At 44.1% G+C, this 22,426-nt stretch overlaps 1 protein-coding gene across 1 annotated transcript; it reads left to right on the top strand.

Annotated features, from left to right (window-relative positions):
* Positions 1-1,556: 1,556 nt before the first annotated feature.
* On the top strand, positions 1,557-17,432 carry GIMAP8 (GTPase, IMAP family member 8). Its single transcript, XM_043871829.1, is given in 6 exon segments — positions 1,557-2,032; positions 6,762-7,029; positions 7,031-7,426; positions 10,118-10,190; positions 14,164-14,787; positions 15,168-17,432. Coding segments are annotated over 6 exon segments (2,175 nt in total). The 5' UTR covers positions 1,557-1,871; the 3' UTR covers positions 15,821-17,432.
* The last annotated feature ends 4,994 nt before the right edge of the window (positions 17,433-22,426 follow it).

The raw sequence follows: 22,426 nt of genomic DNA on the forward strand, positions 1-22,426 counted from the left end.
CCTCCTCTAGTAAGAAGCTTTGAACCCTTAGGGATCAGGAAAAAGGGTTTTCTTTTATGAACTCTAGGAAAGCATCGGAGGTCTAGCATTTCAAATGTTTGACTAGCTGCGGGCAAAGAACTTGACTTCCTCCAGTAAGCAGCGCGGGTCCGAGGTCCCAGTTTCTCTCGGGTGGGATTCAAGGAGGGCCCCTCCTCGGAAGGCAGGAGAGCCGCTGTTACAGCAGGCCGGGAGCGCTGCTGCAGGGCCGAAGGAGGGCAGGGACGCGGTGGGAGAAGGTAAGCTGTGTTCGCGGGTGTCCACCCGGATCCAGAGGAGGGCTGGGGGCGGGGACCTGCGGGCCCTCCCCACGGCTGGCCCGTTGCCCCCGGGGGCACCCCGTCCTGGGCCCTGGGCACAGCCAGCCTCCTCCTCCGAAGGCCCCTTCGGAAGCTCGGCTGGGGCTCCGCCCCTCGGCCCCGCGGGGGCCCGGCCTGTGGGCGCGCCGAGCTGGGTGGGCGCGGTCCCTCCCGGACTCTGATCCTGACCCTGACGTTCTCACCCTGCGGATCTGGCGTCGCTTTACTGAACTTCCCCTCCCACCGCCCTCGAAACCTATTTCTAGAAACCTCTTCCTCCTCCGACGTGCTCCTGCCTCTGCCCTGCTCTCCCCGCGCGGCTCCTCCATCCCCTGAGCGGACCGAGCGGACTCCTCACCCAGCCCAGCGGCCGGCGGGACCCGGCGGCGCTGAGGCTGTGGCAGACCGGGGCACCGGACCGAGGTGCGTGTGCGGGGCGGGGGCGGGGATGGGGGAGGGGAAGGCGGCCGACCCCCAGGGCGGGGCACGGCCGCCTGAGGGCTTGCTTTTGGGGGCTCTGGGGTGTCCCTCCCGCTCCAGCCTGTGGGGCCGGGATTTGCGGGGGGGGGGGGGGCGGGGGGGCACCCAGAGGTTCCCGCCATCCCGGGAGTCATGCCGGAGGGCAGCCTTCCCAGGAAGGGGCAGGTCTGGGAGAGGCTGCTCTCCCCACCTAGGGCTGAGATGAAGGCCTGGAAGAAAATCAAGGGGCGCGATCCGCTCCTCGAATCCCCTAATTTCACTACTGGGACACAGAGTACCGCACCCGCCCACCCCGCCCTCAGGAATTCAGCGATAACTGCCCGCCTCCTTGAGAAGCAGGGGGCAGGGAAGCTGGCCATTTGGACACTGATTTTCCACATTTACTTTCCTGTTATTTCCCAGTTCAGTTCAGTTCAGTCGCTCAGTCGTGTCCGACTCTTTGTGACCCCGTGGACTGTAGCATGCCAGGCCTCTCTGTCCATCACCAACTTCCAGAGTCTACTCAAACTCATGTCTCTTGAGTTGGTGATGCCATCCAACCATCTCATATTCTGCCGTCCCCTTCTCCTCTCGCCCTCAATCTTTCCCAGCATCAGGATCTTTTCCAATGAGTCAGTTCTTCGCATCAGGTTGCCAAAGTATTGGAGCTTCAGCATCAGTCCTTCCAGTGAGCATTTGGGACTGATTTCCTTTAGGAGGGACTGGTTGGATCTCCTTGCAGTCCAAGGGACTCTCAAGAGTCTTCTCCAACACCACAGTTCAAAAGCTCAAAAAAAAAAAAAAAAAAAGCTCAAAAGATATTTCCCAGCCCTTGCACAATTAAGATTCCATTGACTGTGCATTGAAAGTGGTCAGTGTTTGGTCAGAAAGCCAAAATACTTTCAGATTTTATCTAAAATTAAGCTTCCTAGGCTGTCACCGCTGAACTCTTTTCCTTCCTCCTACTGGACTGGGACTGAGATCTCTCCAGGAAGGGCTCCAGAAGCTTCTCTGACCAACTTTTTCTGTGCATGTGGACTGCCCTTGATATGGGAGGAAGCATTGTTTGGATGGATGCCTGAAGCCATGTTCCCCCTTGGCCTATATTCTGAGAAGAAGGTGGAGGCTGCCTCAGAATGTCAGCAGGAGTTCTGGAGAAAGTCTGTCTGTGTGTCTTTTTCTCTCTGTTGCTCTGTTGGGGTCTCCAGAGTGGTCTGGGAAATAATGAGGAAAATGTGAGTTATCAAGGAGAGAATGGGGGTGGGTTGGTTCCCTTTTGTCCTTAAAAGGATTTTCTGTACCCTTGGGAGAAAATGGTACAGGTTGGGCAATTGTATGTATATATATAGACACACACACACAGAGGGAGAGAAAATTAGTTCTGATTCAATATGGCATCACTGGCTGGAAGGAGCCTAATAAACACTCATCCATTTCATCATGATGAGAAACCACATGAAACAATGATGTGTACTTGGGAAATAAATTCTTTTTTTCTTTGACCTGCTGAAGGTCTCTGCTTCCTTAAGCTTATTTACTCACTAATCTTTTAAAAAAATTAATGTACAAAAATATACCACTTCTTAACTTGATCAGGAAACAACGTAAAGTCACTTCTCTTTTATTATTCAAAGTTATTCAAATTACTCTTTTATTATTTCTTATTCAAAGGGAGACATCACTTCAGTCTCCCTCTCCACTTCTAAAAACAGTTTTTCTTCCTTTCTTCACATCTGTCACTCTCACCATTTATTTCACACCATTCATGGAGCATATACTCTATGCCAGACATAATATTAGGACTCAGGGACATAGAACAAGACAGGCATGGTCTCTGGGCTTATTGAGTTTCATGCTAAGGACAGCAAAGAGAAAATGAAAAAAGTAAACACAAATAACACTAGATAGAAACAGTGTTACAATGGCAATAAGGAGAGTCAGGATATAGGGAATTAGGGTGAGGATGTCTTTATACAGGGTTGTGTCTGGGTCAGAAGAGGCTCTTAGAAGAGTCCCAGCAGTGACTGGGCTTCTGTCCTTACCGTAACCTTGGAGGTGCGTGTTTTGAGCTGAGATGGGCTTTGCCTCTTGCATCGTGTGGAGATCCAGCAGATGCCTGTAGGGAGGAGCCCAGGCGTCCATCCATGGCCCTGATGAGCTTCTCCTCAGCCCAGCCCTATATTTCCTCTAAGGTGAAGCTTCTTGAGGGCAGGTGTATGTCTTTTGCTACCTTCTCTGATTCCTTCCTCACAGTCCACCAGTACTCTTCTCATAAGAGGCGGGAACTTTCAGATAGCTACACAGAATAAGGGCTTTTCTCCTTCACCTTCTTCAGCTGTGGTTCTTCATCCTTCAAGTCAGTAACCATCTGCTCAGTCATAGCGAGTATTTATCGAATGCCTTCTTGACGTAGATATGCTAGTGAATGAAACAGAACAAATTCCTTCTAGTAATGGGGAGACAAAACAAGAAAGTGATAAGCAAGTGAATGCACCTTTCATTGAAAGTGGATGCTGTGGAGAAAAAGAAAGCAGGGCAGGGGGATGGGTTGTGTTTGCGGGGTGTGGGGGGAGAGTAGCTTTTAAATATAGGATGACTGAAGAAGGCCTCTTGAACCACAGAGACGGTCTGGTGGAGACCTAAAGGAAGTGAACCTGCCTGGCATAAGTCTGAGGGGAGAATGTTCTAGCTCAGGTGAGCCACCAGCATGAAGCCCCAAGGTCACATATTTGAGGACTATCGGGGAGGCAGACAAAGCAAGGTGGAAACAGGTGGTGGATGAGGCCAGATCGGGTAGGGTCTTGTTCAGTTCAGTTGCTCAGTCATGTCCGGCTCTTTGCGACCCCATGGACTACAGCTCACCAGGCCTCCCTGTCCATCACCAGCTCCCAGAGCATGCTCAAACTCATGTCCATTGAGTTGGTGATGCCACTGTGAAGGCTTTGCCTTTTCTTTGAATGGGTGGGAGGCCACTGGGGGACTTGGGGCTGATGAGTGATACCATCTGTCTCTGACTGTAGAAGGATGACAGATTCTAGGAGAAGGGTAGAAGCAGGAAGTTAAGTTATTGCAGAAGTCCAGTTCAATCTGAAAAAACCAGGAAGGGCTTGACACGGAGGTGACATGCTAAGTGGTGTAAAATGGAGGGTTTCCCGGCATACAGGAGGTGGGGGTGCCTAGTAGGGGACTGGAAGTAAGGGAGCAGACATGAGGTGGGGTCTCTGATTGTGAAAGGCATCTATGGTTACAGGCCACACATTCCTTTCAAGCCCACAGGAGACATTTACAAAAATTTTATTCGGCCAAAAAGTTAACCTCTACCAGTGACAGCTATTTCATACAGATGTTGTTCTCTGACCATAGAGCAATAACATTCAAAAATAAATGAAAAGACAGTCAGTCTCCCAATATATTTTTTAATAATCACTTTTTAAAATTTATGGTTGGAAAGAAATCACAGCTGAAATTAGAACATATTTAAAACTGATAAACAAAAAGCAGCAGCATTGAAATGTCAGTTCTTCTCAACCAAAGCTGTGAATTCAATGCAATAATGTTCAGCATTTCATCAGGAAAGTGACAACTGATTGAAAAGTTCTAGAGAAGATAAAAAAGCTGAGAGTGGCAAGAAAATTTTGAACACGTGCAAGGGGTTGAGACTTGCTCGATCAGAAAAGTAGGACTTATTTTAAAATTATACTAGAAGTCATATTGATTTTGGTGATTAAGGCTTTCTGGTTCACAAATAGACCAAATCCAGGGGACACAACAGAGAACCCTGGGGCACACTTGGACAATTGGGGTCCCTGGTACCTGACAGAATCATCTGGGAAGGATGGACTACTGGAGAAATGGACGAGGAAGCTTGGCTCTTTCTGTGGATTCTGAATCAGTTAGGAACTGAAGGTGACTCCCACCCAGACTTCTCAAACTTGAAGGTTCACGGGAATCAGCTGGAATTTGTGAAACTATGGGTGCTGATGCAGGGGGCTGGGGTGGGGCCCAGGACTCTGCGTTTCTAACAGGAACCCAGTTGTTGGCAATATTGCTAGTCTGTGAATTGCATTTTGAGTAGCAGCAGCTTAACTTGTAAGACTATTAATTGTTTATTTAACCAAGGGGTTTCAGGGGTGTTTGGGCAGCTCAATGACATCATCGGGGACCCTCTTTATCTTTCTGCTCTGCCGCCTCTAGCTTGGTGATGAACGTTGACTTCTCGTCCCTCTTATTTGTTGCCTCATTGCCCACAATATCTGCTGTGATTCTTGCAATCACATTAAAATTTCATGCAAGAAGAAGGGGCAAGGGGTGACAACAGGAGCTCTCGACTTGAGTCTGCCCCTGCCATCAGGAAAACAATAGCATTTCCAGAAGGCCCAAGCAAGTATTCCCTGAGCTCTCACCAGGGAGAAGGGGGTCCCATGGACACCCTTAGCTGGAAGGGAAGTTGGGAGAGAGAATGTATTAGTTTCCTACTGTTGCTGTTACAAATTGACACAAACTTAATTGCTCAAAACCCAAAGATTTATTATTTGACAGCTCTGGAGGTCAGAAGTCCTAAAATCAAGGTGCTGGGCAGGACTGTGATCCTGAGAATCTGTTTTCTTGCTTTTTCCAGCTTGGCTCATGACCTCTTCCTCCATCTTTAAAGTCAACAGTGTAGCATTTTCGAGCCTCTCGGTTGCTGATCTCTGCTTCTGTTCCCCCATCTCTTCTCACTCTGGAACCTCTCATAATGTGATTATATTGGGCCCACCTCGGTGACCCTCATGGCTAAGTCGGTAAATAATATGCCTGTAATGCAGGAGGCTCAGGTTCGATTCCTGGGTTGGGAAGATCCCCTGGAGAAGGAAATGGCAACCCACTCCAGTAGTCTTGCCTGGAGAAACCCATGGATGGAGGAGCCTGGCAGGCCACAGTCCATGGGATTGCCAAGAGTTGGATACAACCTAGTGATTAAACTGCCACCACCACGGTGACCCAAGGACGTCTCTCCATCTTGAGGTCCTTAGTTACACTGGCTAAGCCCCGTACCAGGTAGAGTGATGCACCTGGTCACAAATTCCAGGGATTAATTAGCACATGGCCATCTGTGTGCCCCCCCCTTTTTTAAAAAGGGGCGCTTTATCCTGTGTATCTCAGTGAGTGTGTAGATTTCCTCCAGCATGTAGAGTTGGTGATGTGTATAGAGAAGGGGTTGGTGTTTGTTTAGGCAATCACCAATATTTTGACATTTTTACCAATATGGGTTTATTTTTAAATTTATTTTGTTTTTGCTTTTTTTTTTTTTTTTGGTGTTGGGAGTACAGTTCAATTTTATCCTCTCCATCATTTTTGAGGTTTTCCCAAATTTTACAACAACCACTTCTAACTTCATAAACCCCAATCCTCCCAAGCTGATTTTCAAAAAGAAGGAAACTGGAGGGTGGTGAAATACCCAGCTCTGAATTGAGGTCTAGCTAGCAAGAATATGGGTTTGTTCTAGAGACAAGAACACAGAGAAGAATCTGGGAAACAGGATTCCTTGTCCCCGTCTAGTCTGAGTCTAGGACTTCAGTTGTCCAAATCCTCGGAGAAAAGAGTCAGAAGGAGAAGGTACTTTCACGCTGGTCCTCTATTCACCCTGTGAGTTGGTTACTGAAAGTGAGTGGCTCAGTCGTGTCCGACTCTTTGCGACCCCATGGACTATAGTCTATGGAATTCTCCAGGCCAGAATACTGGAGTTACAGCTAGCCGTTTCCTTCTCCAGGGGATCTTCCCAACCCAGGGACTGAACCCAGATCTCCCACATTGCAGGGAGATTCTTTATCAGCTGCGCCACCAGGGAAGCCCAAGAATACTAGAGTGGGTAGCCGTTCCCTTCTCCAGGGGATCTTCCCAACCCAGGGATCGAATCCTGCATTGCAGGCGGATTGTTTACCAGCTGAGCGTTAATCACTGATATGTTGCTTTTTGTCCCAACAGAACCACTCAAAGCCCAAGTCAGGAAAGCAAGTCAGAGCGGGGCTCCATGATGGAAGTGAGGCTGCTTCTCTTAGGGAAGGGTGGTGCAGGGAAAAGTGCCACAGGAAACAGCATTCTGGGTGAAGCCGTGTTCGAGTCCAGGCTCAGTGAGCAGCCGGTGACTAGAAGGTGCCAGAGAGAGAGTGGGGTCACGCAGGGGAGGGAGGTTGTGGTCATCGACACCCCCGACCTTTTCTCCTCAATAGATGACATCGCTTGTGTGGATAACAAAGCGACGCAACATTAAGCACTGCTTGGAGCTCTCAGCTCCCGGCCTCCACGCCCTGCTTCTGGTAATTCCCATTGGCAACTGTACCGTGGAGGACAGACAAACAGCTGAGCACATCCAGAAGGTGTTTGAAGCGAAAGCCAGGAGGCACACCATTATCGTCTTCACTCGGAAGGACGATTTGGAGGATGGCTCGCTGGAGGAGTACATTAAAAGCAACGCACCTGTTCGGGACTTGGTTCAGTGCTTTGGTGGTCGATACTGCGCTTTCAACAACAAGGCAGCTAAGGATGAGCAGGACGCCCAGGTGAAGGCGCTCCTCTGCAAGGTCGAGGATTTGGTGGAAAATGAAGGACCATATGCGGTGAACTTAAGGGATGAAGACAGTAGATTCCAGGTGAGAATTCCTGTTAAGGTCTCCAAGGATCTCTGTTGTTAGAGCTGGTGAGATAAAAGCACAAATAAGTGAAATGTTGCATAGGATTTTTTTTGTTTGTTTTTTTAAGGACATGGCAACCCACTCCAGTATTCTTGCCTGGGAAGTCCTGTGGACAGAGGAGCCTGGCAGGCTACAGTCCATGGGTCGCAAAAAAGTCAGGCACGACTTAGCGACTAAACAACGACAGCAACAAGGGGACATTTGTCCATAAACTGGAAAGATGAGGCTACTTTACTGGCAAATTAATAGATACATTTAAGTCCTTTTCTGACTTTCCCCTTCATAGTACTGGACACACAAATGACTCATTAGACCCCCTCTTTCCTTGGCTTCAGTAAAACCACACTCTCCTTGTTTTCTTCTCTCTTGCTACCACAGAGGTTGCTGAGTCCACCTCTACGACCTCTAACAGCTGACATCTTCAGGACTTGGTTCAAGCCCTTCCTCCATTCTTGACACCTTTTTCTCCCTCAGGTGATTCTGCATTTTTACAGCTTTGAGCTTTAGCTATGGCTAATAGTTTCTAAATTAATCCCTTCAGTCTAGGTCCTTCCTCTGAATTCTGATTCCTTTATCCATCCGATTGCTATTTGACATTTCTCTCTTGACGGATCTCAAAATTAACATGTCCAGACTTTTGTTTTTCCCTCTGAAATCTGTATGACTTCAGTTCTTTTCTCAATCCCGCCAATGACTGTCCTGCTCACCATGCTCTTCAAACCTAAGCTCAGATGTCAGCTTTGATACCACTGCTGGCTGGCATCTGGCTTCCAGGGCATCATCATCTTGTGTGACTGAGGCACCTGGAAGCCACCTGCTTGTCTCGGTCACCACAACCACCATCTGATCCAGGTCAGCCTCTTTTCTTGCCTGTTCAGTTCAGTCACTCAGTCATGTCTGACTCTTCGTGACCCTATGGACTGCAGCACGCCAGGCCTCCCTGTCCAACACCAACTCTCGAAATTTACTCAAACTCATGTCCATCAAGTTGGTGATGCCATCCAACCATCTCATCCTCTGTCATCCTCTTCTTCTCCAACCTTTAATCTTTCCCAGCACCAGGGTCTTTCAGATGAGTCAGTTCTTCACATCAGGTGGCCAGAGTATAGGAGTTTCAGCTTCCGCATCAGTCCTTCCAATGAATATTCAGGACTGAATTCCTTTAAGATGGACTGTTTGGATCTCCTTGCTCTCCAAGGGACTCTTAAGAGTCTTCTTGCCTGTACTATTTTACAATTACCCTACTAACAATTTTCCCCCTCATTCATTCTTGTGCCTTACCCTTCCTGCGCCCATCCATTTCACACAAATAGGTGGAGTGCTGTTTTAGTTGATTTTAAGACTCCTGATTTCATGCCAATTTAAGAAACATTTTATTTACTTATTTTTCATTTTTGGCTGTGCTGGATCTTCATTGTCCCCCGTGGGCTTTTTCTAGTTGGGACAAGTGGGAGCTACTCTCGTTGCAGTGCACGGGCGTCTCATTTCGGTGGCTTCTCTTTTTGTGGATCACAGACTCTAGAGTATCTGGGCTTCAGTAGCTTTGGGACTTGGACTCTAGAGCACAGGCTCAGTAATTGTGGCACCGGGCCTTAGTTGCCCCCAACATATGGAATCTTCCTGAACCAGGGATTAAGCCCATGTCCTTTGCATTTTCAGACAGATTCTTAACCACTGGGCCACTAGGGAAGTCCCATGGTTTCATGCCAGTTTAACTGTGGGGAGTGAGGCTTCTCCAGGCAGGTGAAGGGGATGTTAGTTATGTGTTTGGCTGTCCATCCTTCATTGTCTCCAGTTGCCTGTCTGGATGCAGAAGGATCCAGATTGTGCTGGATCTCACGTTAGAAGCGTCATCTCTCTCCTGGGGGTGCAGTGAATGAAGAAGACCTTGGAGATAACATGGGAAGCTTGATTTCCAATGTCCTCCCTTCCCTGTCCTTCAAAGGCACTGCACAGGCCTCACTTGACTAGTTTCTTCTTCCAGGGAGTCCAGAAGCTCTCCTTAAGCTTCTGGATTTTCTCCAGGAATAGCAAGAACCCTGGGAGACTTTGGAATGAATTACTCTTACTAGTGGAGTAATATTATGGGCTTCCCTGATGGCTCATAGTGGGGACTGTGGGGAAGTAAAGTTAGAAAGTGCTTTAGGAACAATGTCTGGGTGAGATGGCATTTGTAGGGCTCTTTTGAGCCCCACAAACCCACATAGACATGGAAGCAATCTAGATGTCCATCAAAAGATGAATGGATAAAGAAGCTGTGGTGCATATATACAATGCAATATTATTCAGCCATAGAAAGGAACACCTTTGAGTCAGTTTTAATGAGGTGGATGAACCTAGAATACAGGTAGATGAACCTAGATACAGAGTGAAGTCAGTCAGAAAGAAATAAACAAAGAGAAACCCAACCTTCTTACTTCTGTGAAGCCTGTTGCAGCAGTAGCAACAGTGGGGTCCCAAAATCAGTTTCATTATGGACGAAACTACAACAGGCCAGCAGGGACCATGATTGTGACCATGACTGATTTGACCACATCCTAATCATCAAATTACTCTGAATTATATACGTGTGTCTCCACTCCTTTACATTGTGAAAAAATGAGATTTTAGATCTGTGTTTCTCATTTCCCCTTTTCATTTTCTTTCTAGGATTCTGTGAAGGAAGACACATCTCAGGATAGTATGAATGAAGACACATCTCAGAGGAAGGACCATTCACATGGTAAGATAACCCTTAAAAACTGTTAAGCTCATATCTGTATTCTTTTGAATGCATCATGCATCAAAATAAAGTGGAAAATTATCTAGATAAGTTAGAACAAAAACTCATCCTGTAATAATGAGCGATGTTGAGCATCTTTTCATGTGTCTATTAGCTATCTATATGTCTTCTTTGGAGAAATGTCAGCTTAGGTCTTCTGCTTACTTTTTGATTGGGTAGTTTGTTTTTCTGGTATTGAGTTGCAGCACTATTTGCAATAGCTAGGACATGGAAGCAATCTAGATGTCCATCAAAAGATGAATGGATAAAGAAGCTATGGTACATATGGAATATTACTCAGCCATGGAAAGGAACACATTTGAGTCAGTTTTAATGAGGTGGATGAACCTAGAATACAGGTAGATGAACCTAGAATACAAAGTGAAGTAAGTCAGAAAGAGAAAAACAATGATTGTTTATTAATGCATATACACGAAATCTAGAAAGATGGTACTGATAAACTTATCTGCAGGGCAGCAATGGAGACGCAGACACAGAGAACAGACTTGTGGACATGGTGGGGGTGGGGAGGAAAGGATGGGATGCATGGAGAGATTGTAGCATGGAAACATATACATTACCCTATGTAAAATAGATAGCTAGTGGAATTTGCTGTAGACTCAGGGAATTCAAACCATGGCAATCTAGAGGGGTGGGATGGGGTGGGAGGTTCAAGAGGGAAGGGCCAAATGTATATATACCTATGGCTGATTCATGTTGATGTATGGCAGAAATCAACACAATATTGTAAAGTAATTATCCTCCAGTTAAAAATTAAAAAAATTTTTTAAAAAGCTGTAAAAACGTAATGCATCCTGGAGCCCTAGCTCAGGTTGAGGCCCACAATTTGTCCCTGAGCGAATCTCAAACATTTGTGAGTAGGTGCAGCACCAGCAGAAGTTCTGGATATGGCATGGGTGACTCCAGCCTTCTTGCAAAAGTTTCAGAGCTGGGCTTGCCTCTTGGAGCTTCTCTTCTGACTCAGCCTCTTTTTCCAGCCTGGGATCCCAATGTTGGACTCCTGTTGGGGAGCAGAAATAACTCCACGTGTATGCCTGCTCAGTGGTGCTTGACTTTTTGTGACCCCATGGATTGTAGCCCTCCAGGTTCCTCTGTCCGTGGGATTCTCCAGGCAAGAAAACTAGAGTGGGTTGCCATGCCCTCCTGCAGGGGATCTTCCAGACTCAGGGATCAAACCCTAGTCTGCATCTCCTTCATTGGCAGGCACATTCTTTACCACTGGGCCACCTCAGTTTAGTTTAGTTCAGTTGCTCAGTTGTGTCTGACTCTTTTTGACTGCATAGACTAGCACGCCAGGCTTCCCTGTCCATCGCCAACTGCTGGTGGTGGTGGTGGTGGTGGTTTAGTTGCTAAGTTGTATCTGACTCTTGTGATCCCATGGACTGTAGGCTCCTCTGTCCATTGGATTCTCCAGGCAAGAATACTGGAATGGGTTGCCATTTACTTCTCCAGGGGGATTTTCTCGACCCAGGAATCAAACCAGGGTTTCCTGCATTGCATGCAGATGATTTACCAACTGAGCTATGAAAGAAGGTGAGCAACTCCTGGAGTTTGCTCAGATTCATGTCCATTGAGTCAGTAATGCCATCCAACCATCTCATCTTCAGTCATCCTCTTCTCCGCCTGCCTTCAATCTTTCCCAGCATCAGGGTCTTTTCCAATGAGTCAATTCTTCACATAAGGTGGCCAAAGTATTGGAGTTTCAGCTTCAGCATCAGTCCTTCCAATGAATATTCAGGACTGATTTCTTTTAGGATTGACTGGTTGGATCACCTTGCAGTCCAAGGGACTCTCAAGAGTCTTCTCCAACACCACAGTTCAAAAGCATCAATTCTTCAGTGCTCAGCTTTCTTTAAAGAAAGCTTTCTAAAGAAAGCTGTGCCACCTAGGAAGCCCAAAATAACTCCATGGATAACACTAAACAGAATGACATCTGCAGAATTCAGTGATGGAGCTCAGTATCCATGTGATGATGCCTTTAATGGTGTATCATGCACAGAGCATGAGTCAGTATGCACAGATCTGCCTTGTTCTGTTCAGTGGATGTAACTGGTTCATGGTATGGGCATACACAGCTAATTCAGCCATTTTTATTGTTGTTGTTGATGGACTCCTGGATTATTTCCAGGCTAGTTCTGTGTAAGAACTGAATATTTCACACTAAGATAGATGAGATCTGTGTTCTTGTAAGACTTCTCAAAATAATAATTAAATTTACAATTTTAATAATGATAATTATTGCAGCTGAGGGCTTCCCTGGTAACTCAGAGAGTAAAGAATCTGCCTGCAATGCAGGACCGACACTGAAAATGAAAGTGAAGTCAGTTAGTCATATCCAACTGTTTGCAACCCTATGGAATGTAGCCTGCCAGGCTCCTCTGTCCATGGGATTTTCCAGGCAAGAATATTGGAGTGGGTTGCTATTTCCTTCTTCAGGGGATCTTCCCAACCCAGGAATCAAACTCGGGTCTCCCACATTGCGGGCAAACTCTTTACTGTCTTGAGTCACCAGGGAATCCTGACATTATGTGCTGGGAAATATACTGGGTTGGCCCAAAAGTTTGTTCAGATTTTTTCCATCACATTCTATGGAAAAATCTGAAAGAACTTTTGGGCCAACCCCATATATATATATATATATATATATATATATATATATATAAAGCCCATAAATTATTTAATCTTCATAGCATATAATATATAATTCTCACAATAACCCAATGATATAGTCCTATAACAATCCTATAAAGAAGGTACTATTTTCATTATTCTCATTCTACAGGTGAGTGAAGTTAGCCAGAAATACGTGAACTTAGACAGCAGTAGGGAGTTAAAATTCTGTTGATGGCCTTCAGCCAAGACCCCCAGAAATACTTCTGTTACTGAACAAAACTGGGTTGAATGATTTGAGACAGTAAGGGAGTATCACAAATGATGGGGACCAAGAAACACCTCAGAAATGATGGGGTTGGAGAAGACTTTCTATAGGACGTTGGCTTGTGTGAGATGATTTGGGGGAAAGTAGTAGCTCTCCCGGGCTTCCTTGTTGGCTCAGCACTGAAAGAATTTGCCTGCAAGGAAGGAGACCCAGGTTCAATCCCTGGGTCAGGGAGATTCCATGGAAAAGGGAATGACAACCCACTCTAGAATTCTTGTCTGGGAAATCCCATGGATGGAGGAGCCTGACGGGCTACAGTCCATGGGTTGCACAAGAGTTAGACACAACTGAGCAACTATACAACAGCAACACATATATGACCATTGTCTAGCTAAAAATGCAGGGCATTTCCATCACCTTAGGAGTTCTTACTCTCCCTCCATGAAAGGAGCCTCTCTCCAGATTTCCATTGATATGAGTTAATTTTGTATGTTCTTGAACTTCAGATAATGACATCACATAGTGTGTGGCTTTGTGTTTGGCTTTCTTCACTTAGTGTGTTTTGGAGACCCATCTAGGCTGCATATCAGTCCATCACTTTTTGTTAAATTCCTGAGTTGTGTTCTATTTTATGAATATACCACTAAGATGCATTTTAAACTCACTCTCCATGGTTCTGCCTTAGCCCATGAACTTCATGCCCCAGTAGTTAACTTTGGTAGCAAAATAAGAGGAATTCCGAGGCTTAAGACCAGTGAAGGTCGTGTTTAACGTTTTCACATTCCTGAGAAATCTCAAGCCCTTTACACCTCTCTTAAGTTGGCCATGTCCCTTTTCATGGCTTTCACTTTGATGGGTAGCTTCTGGCTGGGACTAGAGGTCTCCTGGTTCAGAGCATCATGGCCATTCTCTACAAAAACTGGCAACAAGAGATTTTCAAAAACTCAAAAGAGATTTGTGAGATATCCTAAAAGCTGTCCACATCTCTGTATTCTACTGTGAGAATTGACTCTGAATCTGTCCTTTTTTTCCCAGGGTCAGGGGAGCAGCATCAGCGGACGACAGGATGGGAACCGAGCCCCGGGCCGCCAGCCCTGAAGGTCCTGCTGGTGGGGAAGCGCGGTGTGGGGAAAAGCACAGTTGGAAACAGCCTTCTGGGGAAGCGGGTCTTTGAGACTCGATACAGTGAAGAGCCAGTAACCCGGAGCTGCATGTCTGAGAGCAGAATCTGGAGAGATAGGGAAGTTTTGATCATTGATACTCCAGCCTTCTCATCTTCAAAGGACATTGAACAAGACCTTGTGGACAACACCTACCCGGGTCCTCATGCTTTCCTGCTGGTGAGCCCCCTGGGCTCCTTCAATGAGAAAGATGATGCGGTGCTGAGCACCATCCGACGCATTTTTGGGGACAAATTCGTCGAGTACATGATCGTTCTCCTGACCAGGAAAGAAGATCTAGGGAATCAAGACCCAGAAGAGTTCATAGCCAGAAGTAAAAGGCTCAACGAGCTCATCAACAAATGTAAAAACCCTTACAGTGTCTTCAACTACAGAGCTACGGAGGAAGAAAGGCGATGCCACGTGGATAAACTCCTGCAGGAAATTGTGAGCATGGTGCAGCAGAATGGGGGCAAGCCTTGTACTTTCACAGGGAAAGGTAAGCGAGGTCTAGAAAACCTTTTATGCATTCTTAAAGTAGGTGGTAACCACAGTCTCTCAGGGTATGAGAGAGAGACTTAAGATACACATTTTTTTAATCCTGTAAGTATAACTGAGATTGTGGGTTCAGGATAAATAATTCAATAATTTCTCCTGGAAAGAAGAGCATGAGATAGGCTTCTTTCTCTCTTTGTTTTGAGGTAGATATTAGTAACTTGGTAAAAATTCACAATTGAGAACTATGAGGCCTGAATAGAAGAGTGAGATCACAATACAAGTGCAAAGTCATAAGGAAAACCCCAGTAATACGTAATGTAAGAGCTCTGTGCATCTCTGATCTCATTTATAGGGTAATGTCTCCTGCTTTCCTTTCAACAGAGCCCCTGTGCATTATCCTCGTGGGGAAGAGCGGGACTGGGAAGAGTGCCAGTGGGAACACCATCCTCGGGAAGACGGAGTTCCACTCTCAGCTAAAAGCACAGCTGGTCACCACAAGCTGCCAGGTCGGCAGGACAATGTGGAATGGGCAGGATGTTGTGGTTGTGGACACGCCATCACTCTGTCTGGAGTCCAGCGCTGAAGGGGACCTATCCCAGGTCAAGAAGGCAGTCAAGTCCCACTATAAGGAAGGGAGTACAGTTCTGGTTGTGGTGTTACAGCTGGGACGGATCACTAGAGGGGACAAAAAGGCAGTGGTGGACCTAGAGTGCATCTTTGGGGCAGAAGCCATGGAATACATGATCGTGCTGTTCACCTGGAAGGAAGACCTAGAGAATGGCAACCTTGACGATTATGTCAATAACACAGATAACAAGTATCTTAAGAAAATAATTGAAAAATGTAAGGGGAGATATTGTGCTTTTAATAACAAAGAAACTGGCCAAGCCAGGGAAGACCAGGCAAAAGAGCTTTTGACAATGGCCAGTGAAGTGATAAAGTGCGGTGGACAGCATAAACATCCCAGTACATGGCCTGTAGGCAAAATAATGAAAAGTATTAAGGAAAAAGCCTCCCAAATTAAAGTAATTTAAAGGGAGGGTTCTAGTAAAATGAAATGCCTGGGGTCTCTTTAAGTTGAAGATACTCTCAGGCTACAAGCATGGGGGAGGCATGGCAGGGGGATGGGAAGAGGGACCACGACTTTGAGAGCTTGAGAGATGAATGCATCTCAGCTTGTGATGCTTCAGCTCTTTGCAGGTAAATAAATAGTCAGATGGGGCATGTAATAGGGGGTAATAAAGGAGAAAGAAGAAATAAGGTAGGGAAATCTGCAAAAAGGCTTCAAATATTAGGCTGATATTAAGGATCAGAGTCAAGTCACAAGAATCATTTCACCTATGTAGGTAGACTGGAGTCAGGACAGACACTGGGACTACGGCCAAGGTGAGCGTGGGGTCAGAATATAGATAGTCACATGAAAACCAGGGGATTCAGCTACATGAGAGTAAGACAGTGTCCTGCCAACTCCTGGGCATGGCAAAACAGAGAATTTGGACTCCTGTGAGCCTCTTTGTTGCTGAGCACTGCTTGCCAGGTTCTCCCAGCTCCCCATCTCCCCCAGGGGTGCTCTCAAGACCTTTTTTTCTTCATGTGGTTACTCTTACCCCTTTCCTTGTTCCAAGCTGGAGTGGAAAGTGGGCTTGTCTACCCTCCATTGCTCTCCCTGAGGAAATGGACATGATCTGTGAAGTATCAAAAGATTTTATTGCTAATCATTCATGGTGACACAGACTAGAACAAAAATGAGAAGCATGGTAAAATTGCTAATTAGATAATCTTGCAAAATTTAAAATTCTAACTAAAATTCTAGATTTCCTCTAGAATTTTCAGAAAAAGTTACTGAAAACCCCTTTGCATTTCTTTCTCTCTTTGTCTCCCTTTCTCTTTCTCTCCACCCCCATCTCATTCCCTGAGGCTTGTGCATGCATGCTCAGTCATGTCCAACTCTTTATGACCCCACAGACTGTAGCCCACTGTGGACAGGCTCCTCTGTCCATGGGATTTTCCAGGCAAGAATACTGGAGTGGGTTGCTATTTCTTCCTGCAAGGGGTCTTCCCAACCCAGAGAATGAACCCAAGTCTCCCATGTCTCCTGCATTGGCAGATGGATTCTTTACCACTGAGCCAACTGGGAATCCCCTCCCCAAGGCTTAGGAACTCAAATAATAATGGCTTACACATTAAGGGTATATTGTGTGTCTTATGTCAAGAAATCCAGGAGTAAGCAGTTTGAGGCCAGTGTAGCACTGACATTCCAGTGTCTTTCTGCCTTTCTGCCCCTAGTCATTGGCATGGGTGTCTCCATACTTAAGGTTGCTTCTTGGTTCCTACTCATGGCTAGGCAGATTATGTTGAGAGCTACCTAGTGTGGGTGATAAATGAGAACTATGAAATCTCCCAGTTAGGTGTAAGGTCAGATGTTTTCAATACTAACCACTTTATATATGTTTTGAGGACATGATCTATGTCATCTGCTTTTTAAAAATTTCAAAATATCAGGTTATCTCAAGATTAACCCATTTATAAGAGCATGGACTGTCATCACTAATACTTTTGTGCTCTGTATAACCCTTAATAAATTCTGGAAGGTGTGTGTAAATATATTCAGTTGAGTGAAATAATAAAGATGAAATATATTATGAATTCATGTCCTCCTCATGATTCCTATTTTTCTGACTTGGGGGAAGACCATGCTTCCATAGAGAGGAAATGAAGATGTTTAGATACCTTGACTCTGATGAAGTTTTTGCATCTTTGATGCATGAAGACCTTTAAACTGTGTGACAGTCACTTTACTATGCCTCTGCCAACTCAAGAATCTTCTACTCTGAGCATTTCACAACAGGGAGGACAAACAAAAGTAACTGGTATTAGAGCCAGGTACATAGGAGGAATAAAGTTTAGAAGACATTCTGTGCCTCTTGCCACAGCTTCCCTTTGGCTTAAATGTGGGAATAAATCCCAAGGTGCTACCTGTGATTGAGCAGGTGACATCGGACCTGCATGAGGTGGGTAATGTGTGGGCTGAGCAACATGATGTACATTTTCAGAGGAGAGGAGAAAGAGGCAGGAAGAATATTTGAAGACATAATGGCTGCAAGCTTCCAAAATTTGATGAAAAACATTAATCTACACTTTTAAGAAACTCAATGAACTTCATGTAGGATAAATTCAAAGAGACTCATATCCACTATAATTAAATTACAAAAGACAAAGAAAGAATCTTGAAGGCAGCAAGAAAGAAGTGACATTGCATTCAAGGAATCCTCAACAAGATTAATGGCTAATTTCTCATCAGAAACCATAGAAACAAGTGGTCCATAGGATGGCACATTCAAAGTACTGAAAGAAAACACTGTCAACCCCACAGTATTTATCTAGCAAAACTGTTCTTCAAAAATTAAGATTTGAAATATCCCCAGATAGAAGTGGAAAGAATTTATTGACTTCAGAACTACCCTACAAGATAAGATCCTGAGAAAAAAGAACAAAGCTGGAAGTATCATGTTCCCTGACTTCAGATTATACTACAAAGCTTTAGTAACCAAAACAGTATGGTACTGGCACAAAAACAGATACACAGATCAATGGAGCAGAATAGAAAGCTGAAAAATAAGTCCATTCACATACGGTCAATTATTCTATAACAAAAGAGGCAAGAATATCCAATGGGGGGAAAGGCAGACTCTTCCATAATTTATGTTGGGAAAACATGACAGTTACATGTAAAAGAATGAAATTACAACATTTTTTTATACCACATATGAAAATAAACTCAAAATGGATTAAATATCTAAATGTTGGACTGGAAACCATAAAAATTCAAGAAGAAAACATAACACTTTTTGACATGTCTTGAAGTGAAGTGAAGTGAGTGAAGTGTTAGATGTTCAGTCATGTCTGACTCATTGTGACCCCATGGACTGTAGCCCACCAGGCTCCTCTGTCCATGGGATTCTCCAGGCAAGAGTACTGGAGTGGGTAGCCATTCCTTCTCCAGGGGTTCTTCCTCACCTGAACCTGGGTCTCCTGCATTGCAGGCAGATTCTTTACCATCTAAGACACCAGAGAAGCCCAGCCCTAAATGTAGGGCTGGAAACTATAAAAATTCTAGAAGAAAGCATAGTTAGAACACTCTGACATGCCTTAGTTATATCTTTTTGGATCTGTCTCCTCAGGCAAGGGTAACAGATGCAAAAATAAACAAATGGGACCTAATTAAGTTTAAAAGCTTTTGCACAGCTAAGAAACAATCAACAAAACAAAAAAGCAACATACTAAATGGGAAAAGATATTTGTAAATGATGTGCTTGATAAGGGGTTATTACCCAAAATACATAAAGAACTCATACAACTTAAACATGAAAAAAACACAACCAAACCATCCGATTAAAAAATGGGTTGAATTCTTATTGACAGGAGTATGTGGAAATTAAACAGCACATTCCCCAATAACCAATGGACTAAAGAAGAAATCACAAGGAAATTTAGAAAATATTTTGAGATGAATGAAAATGAAGACATATCAAAACTTATGAGAAGCAGTTAACACAAGGATGCTTAGAGGGAAATATAAAACTGTAAATGCTTTTATTAAAAAGTTAATAATATAATCTTCCACCTTAAGAAATCAGAGAAAGAAGAGCCACTGAACATAAAGCAAGTGGAAGAAAGAAAACAATAAAGCGCATAGTAGAAATAAATGAAACAGGCAATAGAAAAGCAATAAAGAAAATGAGTGAAACTACAACTTGGTCCTTTGGAAAAAAAATCAACAAAATCAACAATTTTGTGGCTAGTCTGACCAAGAAATAGAAGGCTAAAACTGCTAAAATTAGAAATGAAAGAGAATACAGTGCTATTGACCTTACAGAAATAAAAAGGATATAAGGAAAACCAAAGACAACTGTATGCTGACATATTAGATAACTTGGATGAAATGGTCAAATTCCTAGAAAGACACAAGCTACTGACTGTGACTCAAATTGAAATAAAATCTGAACATATCTATAACCTGCATGTAAGAAATTAAATTAGCAATTAAAATAACTACCCCCAAAGGAAAACCAGATGGTTTCACTGATGAATTCCACTAAACATTTAAAGGGAGAATTAACACCAATACTTTTCTCCAGTAGTCATGTATGGATGTGAGAGTTGGACTATAAAGAAAGCTGAGTGCCTAAGAATTGATGGTTTTGAACTGTGGTGTTGCAGAAGACTCTTGAGAGTCCCTTGGACTGCAAGAAGATTCAATCAGTCAATCCAAAAGGAAATCAGCTCTGAATATTCATTGGAAGGACTGATGCTAAAGCTGAAACTCCAATATTTTGGCCACCTGATGCAAAGAACTGACTCATTGGAAAAGACCCTGATGCTGGGAAAGATTGAAGGTAGGAGGAAAAGAGGGTGACAGAGGATGAGATGGTTGGATGGCATCACTGACTTGATGGACATGAGTTTGAGCAAGCTTTGGGAGCTGGTGATGGACAGGGGGGCCTGGTGTGCTGCAGTCCATGGGGTCAGAAAGAGTCAGACATGAGTGAGTGACTGAACTGAACTGATTGAACACTAATACTTCTCAAACAAAAAGTAAGAGAGGAGAAAGTACTTCACAACTTTTTTATGAGCTCAGTATTATCCAGACAAAGATATTACAAGAAAAGGAAACTACAGACTAATAACCTTATGAATATAGACATAAAACCCTCAGCAAAACACTAATAGAGTACAGCAACTTATAAGAGCAAGTATATTCCTGGATTTACCCCAGGAAAGCCAGATTGATTCAATATATGAATATCAGTCCATGTGTTCCACCATATCAGTAGAATGAAGGGCAAAAATCACATGATCATCTCAATAGATACAGAAATAAGTTTGACAAAATCCAAGACCCATTTAATGATAAAAACACTCCATAAACTAGGAAGAAATAGAGTCATGTTTAGCCTTTCACTTCTTATCCTTGTATGCTTCTCAACTGTTTTACAAATTCTAGACTCCTTGGTATTTTAGGCAAAGCTCTTCACGGTGGGGCATCCGTTCAGATCTCAACTCTTCCTACTCCTGCAGTCACACCTGAGGCTCCTGCCCTTCTGCCTGTATTGCTTCCTACAGCAGCCCTCACACTTCTCCCAGTCCCCCCACCTTCCCAGACATACACACATGCTGCGGATGACTATGACCCCAGTTCATCATGGAATATTCATCTTAAATCTCACTTTTTTTGTTTTGGTGCTTGCCATGTGTCACATGAGGTCTTAGTTCCTCAACCAGGGGTTGAACCCATGCTCCCTGCAGTGGAAGCATGGAGTCTTAACTCCTGGACCACCAGGGAAGTCCTTTAAATCTCATATTCTAAAGGAAAGTTTTCTGACTCACCCAAGACTGACGGAAGTGCCCGTATTTGACTCTATCACATTTATTGCACACCCAGATCAGGCTCACTATGAATATTTCTTGTCTGTATCCCCAAGTATATTGTAAAATCCTTGGTGACAGAAGACTCCATTTTGAATTATATCCTGATATTTAATATGTCCAAGATCCTCAATTTATGATTTGTCACTCAGATGTCACTTTAGATCCCCTACTCCTTAAGGAATTGCTGAAATTTGGTCCAGGCTGTAATTACCACAAATGTAAGAGTTCAAAGTCCTTCCCACAATTTCTGAGTTCTTTTTACTTCTTCCTCAGCTTTTTCTGTTTCCTCATTCCTATGAAATTATGCATTGTTTCTATTTCAGCCAATGACTCTAACGCAGAGTTTTCACTGTTTTTTAAAAAACCAGCATTCACACACATGTATTCATATTCAGCGTTTTCTTTCTTTTTTCACTTTTAGACAATTTACCAGAGACTCTGCAGAGTACAAGAGTCAGCACACAGGATTCTTCTTTTTTGGTCACTCACTTTTCTTTGCTCTCCTCTCTTAAAAAAAACAAAAAACAAATAAAGGGACATCCTTGGTGGTCCAGTGGTTAAGAAGCTGCCTTCCAATGCAGGGAATGCGGTTTCGATCCTTGGTCAGGGAACACAGATCACATGTTTAGTGAGGCAATTAAGCCCACGAGCCACACAGCAAAGGTCCTGCATGCCACAGCTAAGACTTGACATAGCTAAGTAAGCAAATATTTACAAAATCTTTTAAGATGTTTTAACTCATGTATGAGATCCTGTCCCTGAGTAGATAGTAATATCTCTCTTTTAGTTCAACAAGCTTTGGTTAAAAACCAACAACACACCTTACTCCTCATCCTCCCCACATTGGAAAAAAATCAATTGAATAAACATTAAAACCTTTCCTGTGTATTCAGAATATTAAATAAATAACAGGTGAACAACAAATGTGGGCCAAAGAATATTCAGAACACTCCATCAGGTTAAACAAGAAGATATATTTGTACTGATTTCTGGTGTGCAACTTGTTTTCTATGAATATTTAAAAGACTCAATTCTAAATCTTTTAGCTCCTGTCTCTTTTTAAATTTTCTCCATTTTTCCCCCCTCCAGCTGTTTGCTGCCTGTCATTTCAAGTAGTTTGAGTGCTGAAAGCCCTGAAAGTGTCTTCTCTAGGTTCCTGATCTTCCCCTCTATCTCAGGGTCTCACGCTGTTGACTGAGCGAAGACACTTT

The sequence above is a fragment of the Cervus elaphus genome, chromosome 18 (genome assembly GCF_910594005.1).
Source record: "Cervus elaphus chromosome 18, mCerEla1.1, whole genome shotgun sequence".
NCBI classification, from domain to species: Eukaryota; Metazoa; Chordata; class Mammalia; order Artiodactyla; family Cervidae; genus Cervus; species Cervus elaphus.